This window comes from Vanellus vanellus (assembly GCF_965231255.1).
Source record: "Vanellus vanellus genome assembly, chromosome: 1".
In the NCBI taxonomy this organism is placed as follows: domain Eukaryota; kingdom Metazoa; phylum Chordata; class Aves; order Charadriiformes; family Charadriidae; genus Vanellus; species Vanellus vanellus.
This window is the reverse complement of record NC_138905.1, coordinates 8,810,936-8,830,425: the sequence shown is the minus strand read 5'-3', so window position 1 is coordinate 8,830,425 and position 19,490 is coordinate 8,810,936. Positions and strand designations below refer to the sequence as shown.

At 43.8% G+C, this 19,490-nt stretch overlaps 1 protein-coding gene across 2 annotated transcripts in view; it reads left to right on the top strand.

The window, feature by feature from the left end:
• The window catches only part of GRM3 (glutamate metabotropic receptor 3), a gene marked incomplete at both ends in the record, with an annotated part of 49,769 nt that extends 32,838 nt beyond the window's left edge, over window positions 1-16,931 (top strand). For both annotated transcript variants that reach the window (XM_082492397.1, XM_082492398.1), the window contains 3 exons: window positions 2,388-3,454; window positions 11,212-11,386; window positions 16,858-16,931. In XM_082492397.1, coding sequence (XP_082348523.1) covers window positions 2,388-3,454; window positions 11,212-11,386; window positions 16,858-16,931 — 1,316 coding nt within the window. The remainder of the gene's footprint in view (window positions 1-2,387; window positions 3,455-11,211; window positions 11,387-16,857) is intronic.
• Window positions 16,932-19,490: the final 2,559 nt, after the last annotated feature.

Sequence of the window (19,490 nt, the reverse complement as noted above, 5' to 3'; positions counted from 1 at the left end):
CCCGTGCACGTGAAGTTATGCGCTTGACAGATGATAAGCCGTGCAACCAGTTTGCAGTTTGTCTTGCTTACCTGCAGCTTCACTGGTGCCAGTAGAAGTCACAGGCTCTCATCCCACCTCAGGAGCTGGCCTGTATCACTCTGAAGGGAATAAATTGGCTCTTAAAAATGGGCTGCTGTGTTAACAGCTTCTACAATCTGTATAGGTGTTATGAATAATGAAATAAGACACCGGCAATGACAACACATTGTTGAAGAGCTGTTAAGTGCTGCATTATGATTTCATTTTAATGCTGCTTCTGGATGAGAGAGCTTGCATGCCTGTGCGTGAGGAGGAGGAGGCAGAGAAGGGAAGCTGCTTAATAGTCTTCTTGTTGACCTATATTTTGAATTTAGCTACCTGTTTAATCTAAAGCATGTTATTTCCAGGAGGACTGTCCATTTGAGGGAGTATTATGCTGCCCTTAATTTTTGCTCACTCAGCGGTCCTGTCAGGCTAGACAGCGGTACAACTAGATGCCAACAGTGAAGAAAAAGAAAATAATCCTCTTACGCATTCCTGGGTTACCCAGACCTAGTCTGTAATCCTTCAAACCCAGGCTGTCCAACAATTGACGTAGGTGAGGTGGTAAAGCACAGGAGAGGGCAGGGATAAGAACAGGCAGTCTTGGCTCAAACCCAGACGAGACTATAGCTGGACATAAATTATCTTTCGACCCTCCCCTAAGATAAGAAAAAAGTTGGGAAAGAAATGCCCTCCAATTCCAGTGCCTGAGGTGGTGCAGGTTATGCATCAACCCTCCAATCAGGGCATCTGTGCCAAAAAAACACTGTCCTTTTTACTGACCTCAGTGGGAGTACTGCAAAATAAGGTAACGCTCTGTAGGAATAATGGTGAAAGAATTTGGCCTCAGTGCTTTATAGAAGCTAAATAAATCTACTGCAAGAAATCCAAAGTATCTAGAGGCTGAAACAGAGGAAGATATTACATCCTTATATGATATTGCTCATGCTCAAGCACAGTATGGGCACAGATGCAGGGAAAAAGATTTATTCCAGCAATGACAGTAGAACCACTTCTGTAACCAAAGACACTGGGGAAAGAAATCACCTTTATTTCTCATCAATGGCAAAAAAAACACCCTTTTGTTTCCTGCCTATAAAGCTGTTCACCTTTGATGCTCCAGCAAACGACCAATAAATCACATGGTAAATGCAATTTCCTTCTACATTTTTAATATTTCTTCCTTCCCTGCATGAACCTCAGCTGGAGGAAAAAACAAAATCTCTCAAGAGCTTACCAGTTGGAGGTGTTACAAAATTGATTTCACAAAAGGTCACAGATTCAGTTTGTGTTTTTTTCATCTATTCCCCAAACAAGATATAGGACCAAAGCAGCACATGCTGGGAACCTCAGATCAGACAAGAAATATCAGAAACGGGTAAAATTGAAGCAGAATAGATGGGATTCAAAATTTCCTTCAACACAAGGAAAAGTGAAAAAGACGTATTAAGAAATTGTTGAGGATTTCATAGCTACTTCTCCATCATCCTCAAAATGAATCACAGAATCATAGAATCATAGAATGGTTTAGGTTGGAAAGGACCTTGAAGATCATCGAGTTCCAACCCACCTGACATAGGCAGGGACATCTCCCACTAGACCACGTTGCCCAAGGCCACGTCCAGCCTGGCCTTGAACGCCTCCAGGGATGGGGCCTCAACAACCTCTCTGGGCAACCTGTGCCAGTGCCTTACCACCCTCAAAGTGAAAAACTTCTTCCTAATGTTCAATCTGAACCTGCCCTTTTCCAGTTTAAAGCCATTTCCCCTCATCCTGTCACTACATGGCCTAGTAAAAAGTCCTTCCCCAGCTCTCCTGTAGGCCCCAAATCCTCTATTCAACTAGGTTCCAGATTCTTGGACTCAAAACTGATGTTTATTGATCTGATCATTTAAATTTCCTTATATCATGACAACCAAATTTCACCAAATAGTGCTGAGTCTCAGTTAGAAGCAGACCTCTTTCTTTCAAGAGAAAATGTGAAAGGCAGCAGTTGTGCATACTGGGGAAAATAATTGAAGAATTCGTTTGTATCTGGGCCAAAAAAAATAAGGACATTGCTAATCTAATGTAACTTTCCACATTCACAAACATTTCTCATACTCTAAAGTGAAATAGAGTTCTACTATCTGAGTTCTTTTCTTCTTCCAAGTTCAAACAAGGCAAAAACATTTCAAAACCGAGACAGATACAGACCTCTCAACTTACCTGTTGACACTTGAATAGGTTTCTATAAGCTTCCAGGTGTCTGTGCTTGCCAAAATGATGAAAAATGTCATCTACTGTTTTGATAATAACATTCTCTGTTTCTCTTTTTTTCACAGCTCCATTCAACCCTCCCAATGCCGCCGACAGTATGGTCAAATTTGATGCCTATGGAGATGGGATAGGACGATACAATGTGTTCAATTTCCAATACACTGGAGGCAGATATTCCTACGTGAAGGTTGGTCACTGGGCAGAAACCTTGTCACTTGAGGTAGACTCTATCCACTGGTCCAGGAGCTCTGTCCCTGTCTCCCAGTGCAGTGACCCCTGTGCTCCTAACGAGATGAAGAATATGCAACCAGGAGACGTCTGCTGTTGGATTTGTATTCCCTGTGAAACCTATGAGTACCTGGCTGATGAATTTACCTGTGCGGACTGTGGGCCTGGAAAATGGCCCACGGCTGACCTGACTGGCTGTTACGACCTACCAGAAGACTACATCAAGTGGGAAGATGCTTGGGCAATAGGTCCGGTTACCATCGCATGCCTGGGCTTTATTTGTACTTTTATGGTCATTGCAGTGTTCATCAAGCACAACAATACCCCCCTGGTCAAAGCCTCTGGCCGTGAACTGTGCTACATATTACTCTTTGGGGTCTTCCTGTCTTACAGCATGACTTTCTTCTTCATAGCCAAGCCTTCTCCAGCTATCTGCACCCTGCGTCGTTTGGGGCTAGGAAGTTCCTTCGCTGTCTGCTACTCTGCCCTTCTGACAAAAACAAACTGCATAGCCAGAATATTTGACGGTGTAAAGAACGGTGCTCAAAGGCCGAAGTTCATCAGCCCCAGCTCTCAGGTCTTCATCTGCCTGAGTCTCATTTTGGTACAGATTGTGGTGGTGTCCGTGTGGCTTATCTTGGAAGCCCCTGGCACCAGGCGGTACACTCTTCCAGAGAAGAGAGAGACTGTCATATTGAAATGCAATGTCAAAGATTCCAGTATGTTAATCTCCTTAACATATGATGTAATCCTCGTAGTCTTATGCACTGTATATGCCTTCAAAACAAGGAAATGTCCAGAGAACTTCAACGAAGCCAAGTTTATCGGTTTCACAATGTACACAACGTGCATCATTTGGCTGGCCTTTCTCCCCATATTTTATGTGACATCCAGTGACTACAGAGTAAGTCTTTGGATATCTGTTTCCATAAATCATGTGCATCACGTTAAAGGACTGTGTCGTCATTCACTAAAAGCTTCTTTCACTTCTTTTGTCCCCTGGATCCCTCGCAAACAAGCTCTGTTTCAATGTTAATGTCCACATAAGCATATTACCAAATTTTAGCTTATTTCTAAGACAGACGGTCTCATTTCAAACTGACCATGTACAGTTAGAGGTGGAAGGAATTAGTACTATCAGTCTGATTGCGATAGAGGCATACAGTATGGATTAATTGTTCTTACTGGTACGTCAGTATACGAACAGAAAAACCCAGTAGATCATGAGTTAGAATGAGTCATAATGAGTTATTTGGTGGAGGTGGGCCTTAAATTAAAAACTGAACTAGCTAGTCTCCTTCTGCAAAAGGATCTGCCATTCAAATACAGTCTTTTCTTCCAAAGAAAAAGTATAAAGAAAGAATTGCAAAATTTCCTATGAAACAGGATTGTTTAAAAAAAGAAATGTGGCAAAGATTACGCTTGAATATAGAACTTTATTCTTTCTGCACCTCGTAGGAAATAAAGCACATACCTTACTGAGCAGAAAATATTGCTCAGCCTTCACTAACAAACTTAAAAAAGCATTAAATTGTTTAAATTGTCACATAGTGTTGCAAAGCTTCAAGTTCAATAAAATCGTATTTTTGGACAGAAGGAAATTGCCTCAGAAAAAGATTCAGATCTGCTGCACTGGAAATCTCACAGTTGTTATGATGTGAGAAGTGACTGCTGGAGCTGGCCTTTACAGTAGTTTGCACTGAATTAATTCAGCTCTCTGCCCCAAAAAAAGGTAGATTAGCTTAGGGAAGTATTATTACCAGTAGTATGTACATAAAATAGCATGTAAACCTGTGGAACTAATAACGTCATTTAACATACTTTTGGTGTGACCAGTATATTTAGTACTATTTTTCTCAGCTGAAGGAAACGTACTGAAAACCTCAAGAAAACAAGGCTTGATAACAAACGACGCAGTAAGGCACACAGAGTGACAGTAAAAGAGCTAAATATATTTGGTCTAGACAAGAGTAAACCCAGGGAGACGTGATCACAGGCTATAAATAATTTCAAGGCAACAAAACGAGAGAAAGGGATTATTCAGTCTCAGGAGGAGTTAGAATGGCGAGTAATGGATTGAAGCTAATGAAGGAAAAGTTTAAGGAAGGCACTTGGGGAACAGCTCCGGACACCCAAAGTAATCAGGAACACAGACATAGAAGGAGGGTAATATCAGTACAGACAGTCACGTGAGTGGGCAGCACAGACACTAATGGTCAAGAGGAGCATGACTTGATTGCTCGAGCAGCATTTTTCAGCCTTATAGCCTGAGTGGGATTTTCAGAAGTACTTGTAGGCATTTAATTTAAATACAAGGTTCCAAATAAACCAACTCGAGTCCTACCAAATTGACAGAAAATGCTTTTGACACCTTTTTGGATGCTTTCATGACATGTCAGGAGCTTTTTGAAAATCTCATCCTAGATATCTAAACTTCTGGGGTTCCTTTAAAAAGCCCATATTTCATTTCCGTGCAGTGTTACATACTGACTCTGAATCAACTTGTGCCATCCTAATGTAGACAAATACCAGTGGCATCACCAATAAACAACCTTAGAAACATAAAAGTAAGAATGAAAAAAAAAATGTTGACTGGCTTGAGATTTTATTATTAGGCACAAACATTGCTTAGGACTCATGCTTCTGAAAAAAAGAGTGAGCTCCTGGAAATGTACCCAGAGATTTTAACTACTACTTCATTCTAGTAGATAAAAAAACAAACAAAAAAAAAAAGTAGTTGAACATAATATTCATCCCTGCCAATACTGAACCAGAAATCTCCCTGTATGACAGGTGCCAGACAGCGTGTTAAATATGCTGGAATGGCGTATTACTGTATGTCCTACAGATTCACCCACCGAATAACCCTGCTATTTGGTTAAGGCCTTCCCTGTTCTGAGAAGGGTTTATGGTATAGTTATGCCTCCTGTACATACATGGTTTTTTTTTCTGCTAGACTAAGCTTGCTTTTATTGGCACGACCACTCTCTTCTCCCTGAATTGAATAAATTTTACCAGCAAAAGGACTTCTGGGTGAAGGATTTACAGTGGAGCTCTTGGTGATTCAATCATGAGGTCAGCTGTAGGGTTTTTCCATGCACAACATGTCTTCACATAATCATAGAATCGTAGAATCATAGAATGGTTTAGGTTGGAAAGGACCTTGAAGATCATCGAGTTCCAACCCCCATGCCATAGGCAGGGACACCTCCCACTAGACTAGGCTGCCCAAGGACACATCCAACGTGGCCTTGAACACCTCCAGGGATGGGGCCTCAACAACCTCTCTGGGCAACCTGTGCCAGTGCCTCACCACCCTCAAAGTGAAAAACTTCTTCCTAATGTTCAATCTGAACCTGCCCTCTTCCAGTTTAAAGCCATTCCCCCTCGTCCTATCGCTGCATGCCCCAGTAAAAAGTCCTTCCCCAGCTCTCCTGTAGGCCCCCTTTAGGTACTGGAAGGCCGCAATAAGATCTCCCCGGAGCCTTCTCTTCTCCCGGCTGAACAGCCCCAACTCTTTCAGCCTCTCCTCGTAGGGGAGGTGCTCCAGCCCTCGGATCATCCTCGTGGCTCTCCTCTGGACACGCTCCAGCAGGTCCATGTCCTTCTTATGCTGGGGACTCCAGAGCTGGATGCAGTATTCCAGGTGGGGCCTCACGAGAGTGGAGTAGAGGAGCAGAATCACCTCCTTTGACCTGCTGGACACACTTCTTCTGATGTAGCCCAGGATACAGTTGGTCTTCTGGGCTGTGATCGCCCATTGCTGGCTCATGTTGAGCTTTTCGTCAATCAGCACACCCAGGTCCTTCTCCTCAGGGCTGCTCTCCAGCCATTCCCCGCCGAGCCTGTATTTGGGCTTGGGATTTCCCCAACCCAGATGTAGGACCTTGCACTTGGCCTTGTTGAACTGCATGAGGTTGGCTTGGGCCCACCTCTGCAACCTGTCCAGGTCCCTCTGGATGGCATTCCTCCCCACAATTGGAATGGACCTCTGGGGATTGTCTTGTTCAACCTCCCCTGCTCAAAGCAGGGTGACCTACAGCAGGTCCCTCAGGACTGTGTCTAGTCAGGTTTTGAATATCTCCAAAGATGGACACTCCACAACCTCTTTGGGCAACCTGTACCTGTACCAGTGTTTGACCATACTCATAGTTTTCTTATGTTGAAACAAAATGTCCTGTATTTTGGTTTGTTCCCACAGCCTCTTGTCCTGTCCCTGGGCACCGCTAGGAAGTCTGACTCTTTTTTCTTTTCTCCCCTCATGAGGTACTTATACGCACTGGTATGATCCTCCTGAGACTTCTCTTCTCCAATCTGAACAGTCCCAGCTCTCTCAGCCTTTCCTCATATGACAGTTGTTCCAATCCCTTAGTCATCTCCATCTCCATCTCCTTTGATGCACTTCCTCCAGTATGTTCATGTTTCTCTTGTACTGGTGAGCCCAGAGCTGGGCACAGCAGCCCACGTGTCTCACCAGTGCTGAGTAGAGGGGAAGGATCACTGTCCTCGACCTGCTGGCAACACTCTGTAATGCAGCCCAGGAGGCCATTCACATTCTTTGCTGCAAGGGCAAGTTTCTGGCTCATGGTCTGTTTGTCCGACCAGGACCTTCAGGATCTTCTCTTCAGAGCTGCTTTCCAGCTGAGTGGCCCCCAGCATGTACTGGTGCCTGAGGTTGTTCCTCCCAAAGTAGAGGACTCTGCTTTTCCCTTTGTTGAACTTCATGAGGTTCCTATCATCCCATTTCTCCCGCTTGTTGAGGTACCTCTGGATGGCAGCACAACTATGTAGTGTATCGAGGACTCCTCCCAGTTCTGTACCATCTTCAAATTTACTGAGGGTTCACTCTGTTCCAGCATCCAGGTTCTTAATGAAGGTGTTAAGCTGCATTGGTACTAATATCAGCCCCTGGAACAACTAGTGACTGGCCTCTGACTGGACTTTGTGCCACTGATCTCAACCCTTTGAGAGCAGCAGTTCAGCCAGTTTTCAGTCCACCTCACTGTCCGCTTATCTAGCCTGTACTTCACCAGCTTGTCAATGGGATGTTATAAGAGGCAGTGTTAAAAACCTCACTAAAGTCAAAATAAGTAATATCAACTGCTCTTTCATCATCCACAAAGCCAGTCATTTCACTGTGGAAGTCTACCAGGTTGGTGAAGCATAATTTCCCTCATGTAAATCCATACTGACTACTGCCACTCATTGCTCAGCCATGCAGGCCTCCTGCCATATTTGCTTGTTTTTCTGCCCATTGGGATGGGCCATTCTTAAGCTTGGATGAGGCAATTCTTGGAAAACAGCCAGCCTTCCTGGACCCCTCTTCTCTCCAGCACGATATTCCATGGTATTCTTCCAAGAAGGTGCCTGAACAGGTCAACCTGCTTTGCAGGGTGGTGATCCTACTTTCTGCCTTGCTTTTTCCTCTCAGGATCCTGAATTTCACCATTTGCTGGTTGTGGCAGCCAAAGCTTTCCCTTCCTGTCACACGCCTGACAAGTTATTCCTTGTTTGTAAGTACAAGACCACGTGGAGCATCTTCCTTCATCAGTTTCTCAATCCCCTGTTTTAGGAAGTTGACCTCAGTGCTCTCAAAAAACCTCCTGCATTGCCTCTGCCCTGCTGTGTTGTCTCTCCAGCAGGTATCAGGGTGGTTGAGTTGCCTCAAGAAGACAAGAGCTTGCAAACATGAGAATTCTGCCAGTTGTCTGAAAAAGACCTCATCTACTCTTCCTGATTATGTGGTCCATAGCAGACACCCACCACAATCTTGTCCACTTTGGTCTGCTCGCTAATCCTGACCCATAATCTATCAGCTGGCTCAAGACCCATTGCCGGCCAGAGCTCCATTCACTCCTGCTGCTCTTACAGAGTCCAAGTCCCTCTCCTCACCGTGCTACCAGGGCACTGACCTATGCTGTAATTGCAGATCAGTAAGTAGAGCAAGATCCATCTGCCTGCTGCCACAAGTCACAGACCTCCAGCCTTCATCATCATCATGGCAGTCTCCATTTCCCAACTCAACAAACATAGGCTGCATAGTTCTTCTTCAGTACAGACCAGGCTCTTGTACCTGTAGAGTGTCAGAGAAGATCCAGTCCACCTTTTTCTCATCTTAGCTGATGCTGCAGAGTCTGCTGACCTCCTCCTGTAGCTCCTTAATTTGTCAACAAAAATCCTCCACATCTGCAGAAAAGGACAACAACTACCCCAGCCCCCATGAGAGGTCCTGGGCATCCCTGCAGCCCCAAAGCTGCAAAGCTGTATCCTCCCTCAGGAGATCAGTCTGGGTCAATCTTGAAATGACAGGGAGAGTTGCCCCCGTGGACACTGAGGACCGTGCCTTGTGGTGCCTCCATTGCTCTGCACACAAACAAAACCTTCATCAAAGATTCTAGCCCTCCTCTGTGCTCCTTTCTGCACACAGCTGAACATCTTAGCTGTCCAGCACTTAGAGAGGGCTCTTCCCAGCACCTGCAACAAGATTGCCCGACCTTGCCTAATCAAGAGTCAGCTCAGAGGAAAGCTCCAAGCTGGCCAAGACAGCTGACAGAGCTCCTTAGGAGCTGCTGGATGTTGCTAGAAGTCACAGCATCCTGCAGCAATCCTCTCCCACCAGCAGCAGCAAGGCACCCTGACATTCTTTAAAGTGTTCCCAAGAGTCCTCCAATGATCCCAGAAATTGTTCCCAGAAGGTCTAGAAGATCCCAAAGCAGAGGCCAGAAACTGCTGTGCAAACCATTGTGTTTGGTGGCTGACTCTTAGATGCATTGTCGAAAAGCTGCTGGAAAAGATAGATTTCTCAGATGCCATTGATTTTCATGTAGAGATCCACACTGATTTCAGAATCAAAGATACAATGAAATCTGATATGAATAAATAAGCATACATGACATAAATTCACAGTAGCCGCGGTATCTAGCACATTTAAGGGAATTTTCAGCCTTATCACCTTAGACAAATGCTTAAGAAATGCAGCAATAACACAGGAAGGAAAAGTCTGGGTGTTAAACTGGTTATAATGAAATCAGGTGTCCAAAGTTCCTACTGTTTTGACATTTTGTCCCTGCATTTTCTTTCGGGATAGTTCTTGCTCAAGGAGCTTGCATCCCTGCCAGTCATTCCTGCCTGGTCTCGCAGGACTGCCTCCCTTCTGCCAGCACACCGCTGCCCGTGAAGCCAGGTTACACATCGAACCGCTGAAGTGACCTGGATTAAAAGAAACCCTATGGGATGGGGCTATTTTTAACCCAAATTGTTTCATTGATTGAGTGCATAATTATGCCGGCACAGCTGAGCTGCTCCAGGAGGCACAAACCCTAGCAGAGCAGGGGGGAGGGGAGGGCACTGCTAGTGAAGAGGACTTACCTTGAAGTAAGTCCTACCCTCATTTATTCTTGTTTTATAAGAAAACTCCCAGTCCTGTTTTACTGGTTCAAGACCCACCCAGAACCCTCTGTGGAGACCTGTGGATAAAATGCAGAGAAATGAAGGAGAAAGTGCACCTGGAAACACTAAGGTGTCCCTCTCCCATGCTGTCCCTGTAGGGTCTTCCACGTTCCCTCACCCTGTGAAAGCTGAGCACCTTTTCATGGTGCTTGCCACATCTACCTTGGGTAAATTGTGATTGTTATATGCTCACATTAATTATATTCAGTGCTGACAAAGCACTTGGTGCGCTATGTATATGTATAAAGCAACAAAGTCCATTCCCTACTCTATTTTTCATTTTGCACCAATTATTTCTGACAAGGAGATATGAGAAGCATTCCCATGGAAGAGGGCTAATCTCCAAGGACCGCAGGAGTGTAACTAAGGAAAAACGAGCCTTGGATGTATAATCATTCGAATTAAGCAGTAGAATTTAAAGCAGTTTAATTCAACATCTTAATTAAGGAATCTGCTTGGAAGAAAAGAATATAAACTGAAAATGAGGCAGTAAACTGGCACCTAGTTATACCACTGAATGAAAAGGAAGGAAGATAGTGCCAGCAAAGTTGCACTAACAAATGCCCCAAGGCAACTACTCTAAATCCTGCAGCCTTACAACAGTTCGTTTCTCAGCCCAAAAACTTCTGTCACAAAGTCAGGGCACCTTTCAGACCCAGTCTGACAAGTGTCACCAGCTCTTACGTTTACTCCAAATCACACCTATGTTCCTGCAAGGGATTCTTCAGGTTCTCTGATTAAGATTGAAGCTGGAGGCTAAACTGATTTTTAAAAGGGATGGTCTACATGAGTTATCTGATGCTAACCCAAACAAAGGACGGTATGGGCAAGCTGGTTTCCACTGTGGCCGTCTTTGCCCAGTTGTTGCATGACAGCCATCCCAGAGGATTTCCTGATCAATTTAGAAATCAGGGGCAGGACAGATGAGAGAAAGAGAGCAGAACTATCCTTTCTGTGCCAAACTGAGGGAGAACACTCTCAGTCAAGCTCCCTCTGATATGCAGATACGCAGGGCACCATCAGCACCATGCTCCTCCCTCACATGATCCTAGGATTGTGGAAGACAAGGATGCTACAGATGTTCAAGCCAGCCCGTACCAGTGCAGACCCCCAGGACTGTGGTTCCTGTTGTTGTATGATAATGTTTCTAATATCCTGCATTTCAGAGCTTTCCATACTGAAACACAGTGCTCTGCGCCCGCTCTCTCCTAGGTGCAAACCACCACCATGTGCATCTCTGTGAGTCTGAGCGGCTTCGTTGTGCTGGGCTGCTTGTTCGCGCCCAAGGTGCACATCATCCTCTTCCAGCCCCAGAAGAACGTGGTCACTCACAGACTCCATCTCAACAGGTTCAGTGTCAGTGGGACCGGGACCACTTATTCCCAGTGTAAGTAACAAAACTGCCACCTCTCTGTGAGGATGTGGGGTTGTGGTGAGTTTGGGTAAAGACAAGATGGGGTTTTTACCAGCAACCAAAAGACCTTTATAGGCTGGGCTGTGTACTCCATGGAAGCATCAATTCACTTGTGTCTGGAGAGAAAAAGTCATCCCCCTCCCATGGGAATCGGCTCAGAGCCCGCTCTGAAGCTCACGGAAGTCAGCAGAAAGCTTTCGGCAGGCTCTGACTCCAGCCCACTGCGCAAAGCAAGTACAGCCCGTCGCTCGCTGTCACTCTCGCAGCAGCGACGGGAACAGATTGCCCTGGAGTATTCCTGTCAAAATGACACGCCGACAGGACCTGGGCCACAATGCAGCCTGCTCTCAATGGCTCTTGTCGCCTGCATGATAAGGAAAGGCTCCAAGTCTGCAGCAAACGCATACAAGGGATGCCATACACTGTATCTGTATGCAGAGTGTGAGCAATACCCGTTGGAAGTGCCACAGCCAGGAGAAGCAATCAGTGCTCTGCCGCAAGGACGGCTCATCTGCTCTGCCTCCCTCCTTTCCTTCGTCTTCAGTCTCTTCATCCCAAGCAGACTCACATCTGTGATTTTGATTTGAGGCTGTCGCTCCTTTTCTGGCTGAGCTTCTTAGGGATTTATTTTTTTGGATTGGAAAAAAAAAAAAAAAACACCTGTATGGTTTGTTTTCTTTTTTTTTTCCTTGTCAAGCTTAACTAGTCAAGGATGGGAGAACATAGCACTTTGTTCATGGAGCTCTGCAGACAGCACACCTAACCAGAAAGCTAATTGAAAAAGCACATTACAGCTAGTAAGAGTCAAGGACCAGGAAACAGAGGAAAGGGGGGACACAGAGCAAGGCTTGCCAGCAACTTCACACTAACGTAGCCTCAGGTTTTTGAGTACGACCTAAATTTCAAAATTTGGCACTTCAGATTTCAGACAGAACACCTAAGGAACTTGGGACCCCGCTGTGTATCACATTGGCAGGGATTAGGAGGTAAAGGGGTCCCAGCCACCTCTGGCTCTCCCACCCCACTCCCAAACCGTACTGTGTCGTGAATGCCCAGGGTCCCTTAACAAGAGAGCAGCCACGTAGCTCTGCATGTTCCCCATCTCATCAAAGTCAGTCTCATCCAACCCTGACACCAGAAACCCAAATCTCCTTCCTGTTTTGGAAAACTTAAACCAAGAGAGATGAGATGGCCCTAAGTGCCCAGACTGCTGAGCACTACCAAAGGCCTGGATTTGCAAGACCAAGGGATTCCCAATAACCTTTAGATGTTTGGTCCCTTGATGAAATGGTAAATCTTATGAGATTATTTTCATCCCTTATGAATTTTTTACCAGTCATCTTTCCAAGTTTTTTAATTCTCTCATACTATGGAATAAGGTTAGTCAGAAATCATTTTGATTGATGAATATTTTTGTACAGGACTGCATTTTGGAATTTTATATTTTTATTATAACAGCTGGATAATGCATGTGTGCGCAAGCATGTGTGCAACTGAAAGACATCTTCAGTGCACATCTCTACACTAAAAGCCTACTTTTTCAGGTTTATGAATAGCTTTAAGACATTTGGTAGAGCATAAATATCCAGACTTACAATCTCTTGCTACTTCATTGTTTAGAAAGGTGGCCCCAGTCATTTACTTTTCCTGCTTACACTTAGCTGAATGAGGGCTGCTTGTCTTTGCTGGTCTTTTCAGACCGTGGCAAGACATGCACCAGGAAGCAGGACTAAAAGGTCCACCACATACAATGGAAAAAGCCCTGTAGTTTTCATCTAGGACAATTATTTGCTTAGTCATTTATAAACCACCAAAAATGTTGTCATCCAGACTGATTCTAATCCATGTCTAAAATATTCCTCTCATCAGTCCCGGGGCTGTCAGCTTGTTTTCCTTTTGGTCTTGATGGTGTTTTCAACAGTCAGAAATGGCTTAATATGAGACTGATGGAAATTAGCTATAGGGCAACATCCAAAAAGCCAGTTCTTGTTCATTATTAGAGCTTTAGGGGACAGGAGTACACATGTTGCTCGAATGGGCAGTGTGTTTCCTATCTCCAGGGATTCCCACTTCCACTGCATCTCAGGGCTGCCACCACCTCTTTACTCCATCAGTCCTTAATGCCATAAGTGTAGTGGGTCATGAACAGCAAGTGACTTACGGACAGTTTTTAACACAGCTTCTTGAACCATGAAAACTGGTCAAACACTACGAGAAAAGGTAAGTGACACTCATGATACTCTTGGGTAGTGTTAAGTGTTAGCCCTAAATGTGTATCGCAACTACATCCCTAAACTGAGCGGTGGAGGGAGGGCCTGAGTCAATGGTCAACACACAAGGTACAGTGTGGCCATGAGAGCTGAACTGAGCCCCTCACGTAGTCATGTGTATACAGCTCCTCGTCTTTGCTACATGTTCTGCAGAAAGCAAATAGAGGTGAATACTTGGCTGCTAAGCGAGGAAACTTGTTTTAGAGGCACCAAGCTTTGATCATTTTGACAGCTGAAGCCTGGACTACAAAAGAATGTAGATTTAAGCCAAAAAGAGGCAGGATATATGTGTATCTAGGTATATGACATGTTTTGGAACATATATATCCGTACACATTTATTTGAATCTAAAAATTCACATTTGGCAGAGTGCTGCAAAAGTTCTGCTTCCCCTGCAGTGTTTCCCCCATCAGAATATTCCCCAGTTTTCCTGTGGCCTGTTTTATGGGCTTGGCAGAGGTATTCCCATAAGGTAGGAGGTCCGCACTCATAAGATTTTCCAGGGAGTTCAGGACTGATTTGAGCACCTGCGTGATTTAGGTTGAGCTTTTACACCCAGAAGGTGCTGTTCATCCAAGTTATGTCTTCATGGAGAGCTACACATAGACTTGGGCTCCTCCAGGTGTCTTCCAAAAGGGGCCAGAAAACAAAAATAAATTGAAGCTACTGTTTATAGCCAAGCTGGTGAATTTTCTCTCTCAGAATTTATTTTCCCAGGCCTTGCTCCAAACTAGCCATGATATATGGCTTTTATATATGATTAACTCACAGTTGTCCGGCTGTGAGCAAGAGTAGAGGAAGCGGCACACAGAGAGCAAGCTCGAATCTGCAGGTTCCTGACTATGTAGACATGCTGCGAGGTGCCCACAACAGTGCCGGGCTCTTGCATTTTACCTCTGGTTCTTTATCTAAGCAAAATGAGGGACAGCCAGGAAATAGGAGATCAAGAGCGTGAATTGCAGCCAAATCAAGACTTCATGTCACACATTTTTTCTTGGCCTCCACGCAAGGCAGAATAGAGGTAAAGCAATATTTCAGGAAACCCCTTGGCTGCTGCTGTAAGACACAACGTGAAACTCAGAGCCCTGCAGGGCCAGCAATTAACATTGCTAAAGTCTGTAAGGAAAAGTAAAAGCTTTTGTTCAGTCTCAGAGAGAGCTGGGTACTCAGTGTGAACGCTTTACTCCACTGAGCAGAGCTAATAACTGCCTCCCAGCACTACAAGAGAGGTACGTGCTGTAGAGGCAGCCTGGGAACTGAAAACACACGGCCACTTGTTTCTCACCTACCACCATATTTCTCTGTCCAACTTTGACATCCTCCTGACCCACTTACATTAGTATTTGAGCTATTCATGCTCTTCAGTGTGTTGGACTTCAAAAAAACCCTGAAGTTGAAAACGTTCTGGATGGGTGACTGATGTTCACAGAAATGAAATGCTTTTGCCAGTAGTCATACTGCAGTAGAACAGGGATTTGGATGAGGCCTCCTGAGCAGTACTGATTTTTCTATTTGCCAACAATAAGTAGAAACAAAACCAACAACAATAATAAAAATTTCAGGTCAATGTGCTGCCATATTATACCCAGTTAAAAACTGAATACATAACCTGATGGTTAATTTTCAGAAAATCATAGGCATGATGCCCTGTGCCCTTTTACCTACAAGTGATTGCTCTCATATGTGCCACTCACAACACATATCCGGGTTGTGAGAGATCAAACTCCATCCTCCTAATTCAGAGCAGGGGCTCATTCTTGGCTCTCCTGTTTATCAAGAATATGTCCTGCCCTCCGAGTAGTAGGTTAGTCCAATAGCTGCCTTTGAATCTCTCTTGTGGAAGCAGTTCTGTTTTCCATGAAATATTTATTCAGTCAATGAAAGAATCAGAAACAGTAGCTGATTTGGAGAAATAATGATCTGTTCTGAAAATGATGCTGAGCGTCTTTGGAGAACCAGTCTGCAACTGAGAGTGTAGCCAGCACCAGTTTTGGAAGACTGAGCATGCCCTTGTCAGCTGCATGAATTGCTTTTTACACTGGATGATTGAGTTTACTAAGTCACTGCTTGCCGTGTGTTTTCTTTGATGAAGGCATCGCATTTCTCTGGGTCACTGCTATCATTAACCTAATGTATCTTTCAAAAAACGGCTTTGTGGTGCCATGAGCAGAGATGTCACAGAGTATCTGAGAACACATTCCTGATGCCCAATGGATAATCCAAAGATGGACAAACCAGCTTGCTTTTAAATTAAAATCCAGAAGGATTTAGCAGAATGGTAATATATCCTGCAGTCAAAATACAAATACGTTCAGAAACAGATTCTGATACTCAGATGTAATTGTCATTTTATATCACTGAAGCAATGAAAACATGCTGTATAAAATATTAGGCAATGTAGTATCAGAATCTGGCCCTCACCTCAGGATGCATATTGAATCCTGATCCAGAGTTCCTAGAAATGAAGGGTATTATTCCAGAAAATATTCTGGATTAGGTGAGAAATAATCTTTCTTTCAAATTCAGTTATTAAAAAAATTCTTCACTCCATCCAACATGTACTTAGAATTCTTTGTTGTTTTTTTTTTTAAATAAAAAGTAGATCAACACACAGACCTAATATGCAGAGGTGGATTCTCTCCTGGATTTAAAAATGTATATATTTTATTTCAGGAATGTCCATTCCAATTATGCGAAAGCTCAAAGGATCAGACCTTAGCATTCCCTGCCAACAAAACACGAAAGATCCAAAGGTTCACTTTTTATTCTACAGGGATATCTTAGCACCACTCAAGCTATATCAATTCACACTACCATGCAAAGTGCTATAAAGTGAGACCCAGTGGCCCAGAATCAGCCAAAAAAATTCCGTGCATTTTATTCAGACGTTTCTTGGAGAAGCTTAGTCAGCCTAAGCGCTTTCAATGGTAGGAAAAAGAAATCAGGTTCCTGCAGAGGATGCTTTGGCCTCAGATCTGAATTGCCTTGTAGAGGCACAAGCAGTACCACCATCAGCTCCACTGCTGACATAGTCACGTGCAGTGACTTTTCATTGGGCATGTTGGTTAAATTGGGTGAGATGGTCCAGACCAACATAAATTCTAATCCTACACATTGTCATAGGGTTTTTGCCGCCCTGAAATCAGTTGATTTTCCCCTCTCTTCCTCTTTCAGCATCTGCCAGTATGTACGTACCGACCGTCTGCAACGGAAGGGAAGTTCTGGACTCCACCACTTCATCTCTGTGATTGTGACTTGCGGTTCAGTTCTTGAGTTTTTAGACTGTTAGGCAAAATTTTGCACATGTTGTGCACTCCGGAAAACACCAGAAAAACAAAAGAAATCAAAACAAAACTAGTACCTTTTTTTAGAAACAGTGTAATAAATTATTTTTGAGGATTGTACAGTATATAGTGATGTTCTGGAACTTTTTAGACTGATTTTAGCCCTTCTGTTGTTAACGGTTGTAAGGGACATGTAAATAACCATGGTTCACAATGTGCATAGTCCTGCAGTAAGGGAGTGATTTGTTGCAAGCACAGTTGCAATGTTAGGTGACTTCTTTCCTACGAAATTTTTTTGTAGCTCCTTGTTGTAATTAACTTAGACTGCATTTCTATGTTATATATTACAGTCACCTTACGTGTAACAGATTGGTTTTCTCAGCACAAAACAGCAGTATTAATGTAAAGGCACCAATAATAAAAAGATAAAAGTTTTTCAGCATGGTTTCATTTTTGTTTCTTCCTCCCTCAAGGTCATTACATTTCTCTAGACATCAGGACAGATAAAAAGGATAAAAAGTCCGCAGTACCGGTGTGTGTACACAAGTATCTGTGAGTGGGTCTCTGCCTGTGTTGCAAAATCCATATCATATAATACGTGTTTACGATGAATGTTCTGTCAGGACCAAGTATAAATTCCCTCTCCTCAAAAAAATGCACATTATTAAAGCATCTCAAGTGTTCTTTTTGTTCTTAAAATGAAGGGTAATTTTCAAAAGTGAAAATGTCTAATTGCGTCTCAATGAGATATTAACAAAAAATGTTTGATCACTGGTTCACTCATTTGGCATGACTTAATGCTCTCATGCACACAATAGATCGGAAGCATATAAAAACAAAGAGGTTTTAGATTAAGTTGGCAAAGAGATGGAAGAAAATCTGTCAGAAAATTAGCTAAGACTGTTTTATACCTCCAGCCAAAACAAAGCTGGTTCAGTTTGTCTGCATCAACTGCAGAAATGGAGACCAAAAGAGTCACAAAAGAGAAATCCAGGAGACATTTACACATCTCTGGGGTGACCTTTGCCTTCAAACGATTCAAGACACACACACCAGCTACTTAGACAATTGCAAAATACCTTTAAAGTCTGGCTTTTATAACTGCACTTTTAAAGCTGCCCTCACTCCACTGAAATAATCTGAAATCCTCCCTTCTGCCAGGTCCAAAAAGTCATTAAGGAAACAAACACACCTTTGATTAATGTGCCTGGGCATATTTACCTAAGGGCTTGTTCCCGTTGATCTCATTCCAGCTGAGGTCAATAGCAAAATTCTCATTGACTTCAAAGGCAACACCACTGAGGCTTGAAAGGCAGACACTTGCAGATACATACCGTTGGATGTACAAGTTCTCTGGAGCCCAGTTCTCCTGCACTTGCAGATGTTTTTACACATTTCTGGAAAGGTGCAAGTCCTTAGGGCTGAACTGGCAAAGGAAGTGGCTGTTATTTTGAACGCAAAAATCAAGGATGCAGGTTCTTTGAAGGACATTGAGGTGTTGGAGCGTGTCCAGAGAAGGGCTACAAAGCTGGTGAAGGGTCTGGAGGACAAACCTTATGAGGAACGACTGAGGGATCTGGGGTTGTTTAGCCTGGAGAAGAGGAGGCTGAGGGGAGACCTTATCACCCTCTACAACTACCTGAAAGGAGGTTTTAGAGAGATGGGAGCTGACCTCTTCTCCCTGGTGACAAGTGATAGGACAAGAGGAAACGGGTTCAAGTTATGTCAGGGCAGGTTTAGATTGGATATTAGGAAGCATTTTTTCACTGAAAGGGTTATTAAACATTGGAATAAGCTGCCCAGAGAGGTGGTGGATTCACCATCCCTGGAGGTGTTTAAGAAAAGGGTAGATGAGGTGCTTAGGGACATGGTTTAGGAGTGGTGGTGTTTTTATCAGGGTAGGTTAATGGTTGGACTTGATGATCTTAAAGGTCCCTTCCAACCTCACTGATTCTATGATTCTATGATTCTTAAAATTCCTGCTCACAGATATATACCTATTTTCTTTGGACGTCCACATGTCCAGCAGCAAAGACCTCTTGTCTACACTTCTGCGACTGGCTATACAGGCAGCTGTTGAAGTCTCTGCATCATGGAGCTGTCTAATAGAAAAATCCCTGTGACTTTCCCCAAAATAGGCATTGCTCAGCCCATGTTACATGCAGAGCCCTTCATTCAGCTTCTTTCTCTTCATAAGCTTTGGAGTGCCGAAGTGCTTGGTACTCACAGGGGTCAAGCTTTGACAGGCTGAGAGTCTTGCTTTCTAAATCAAGGCACCTTAAAGCATCTCAAGTTGGGCGGCTACATTCATTTGACTTCTGTGTGCTCTTTTGTGGAGGAAGAGGCTGTTCACAGTATGGCAAAAGGTCAGAATATCTGACCATAATGCTGATGTCCCTGCACCTACATTATCTTTATGAAGCTCTTAAAAATGCCTAAGCCAATGAGAATTTATTTTCAAATGTTATGGAAAGCAACAATCAGGGTCAAATCCACCTCACCTAATGTTTATCAGTATAAATA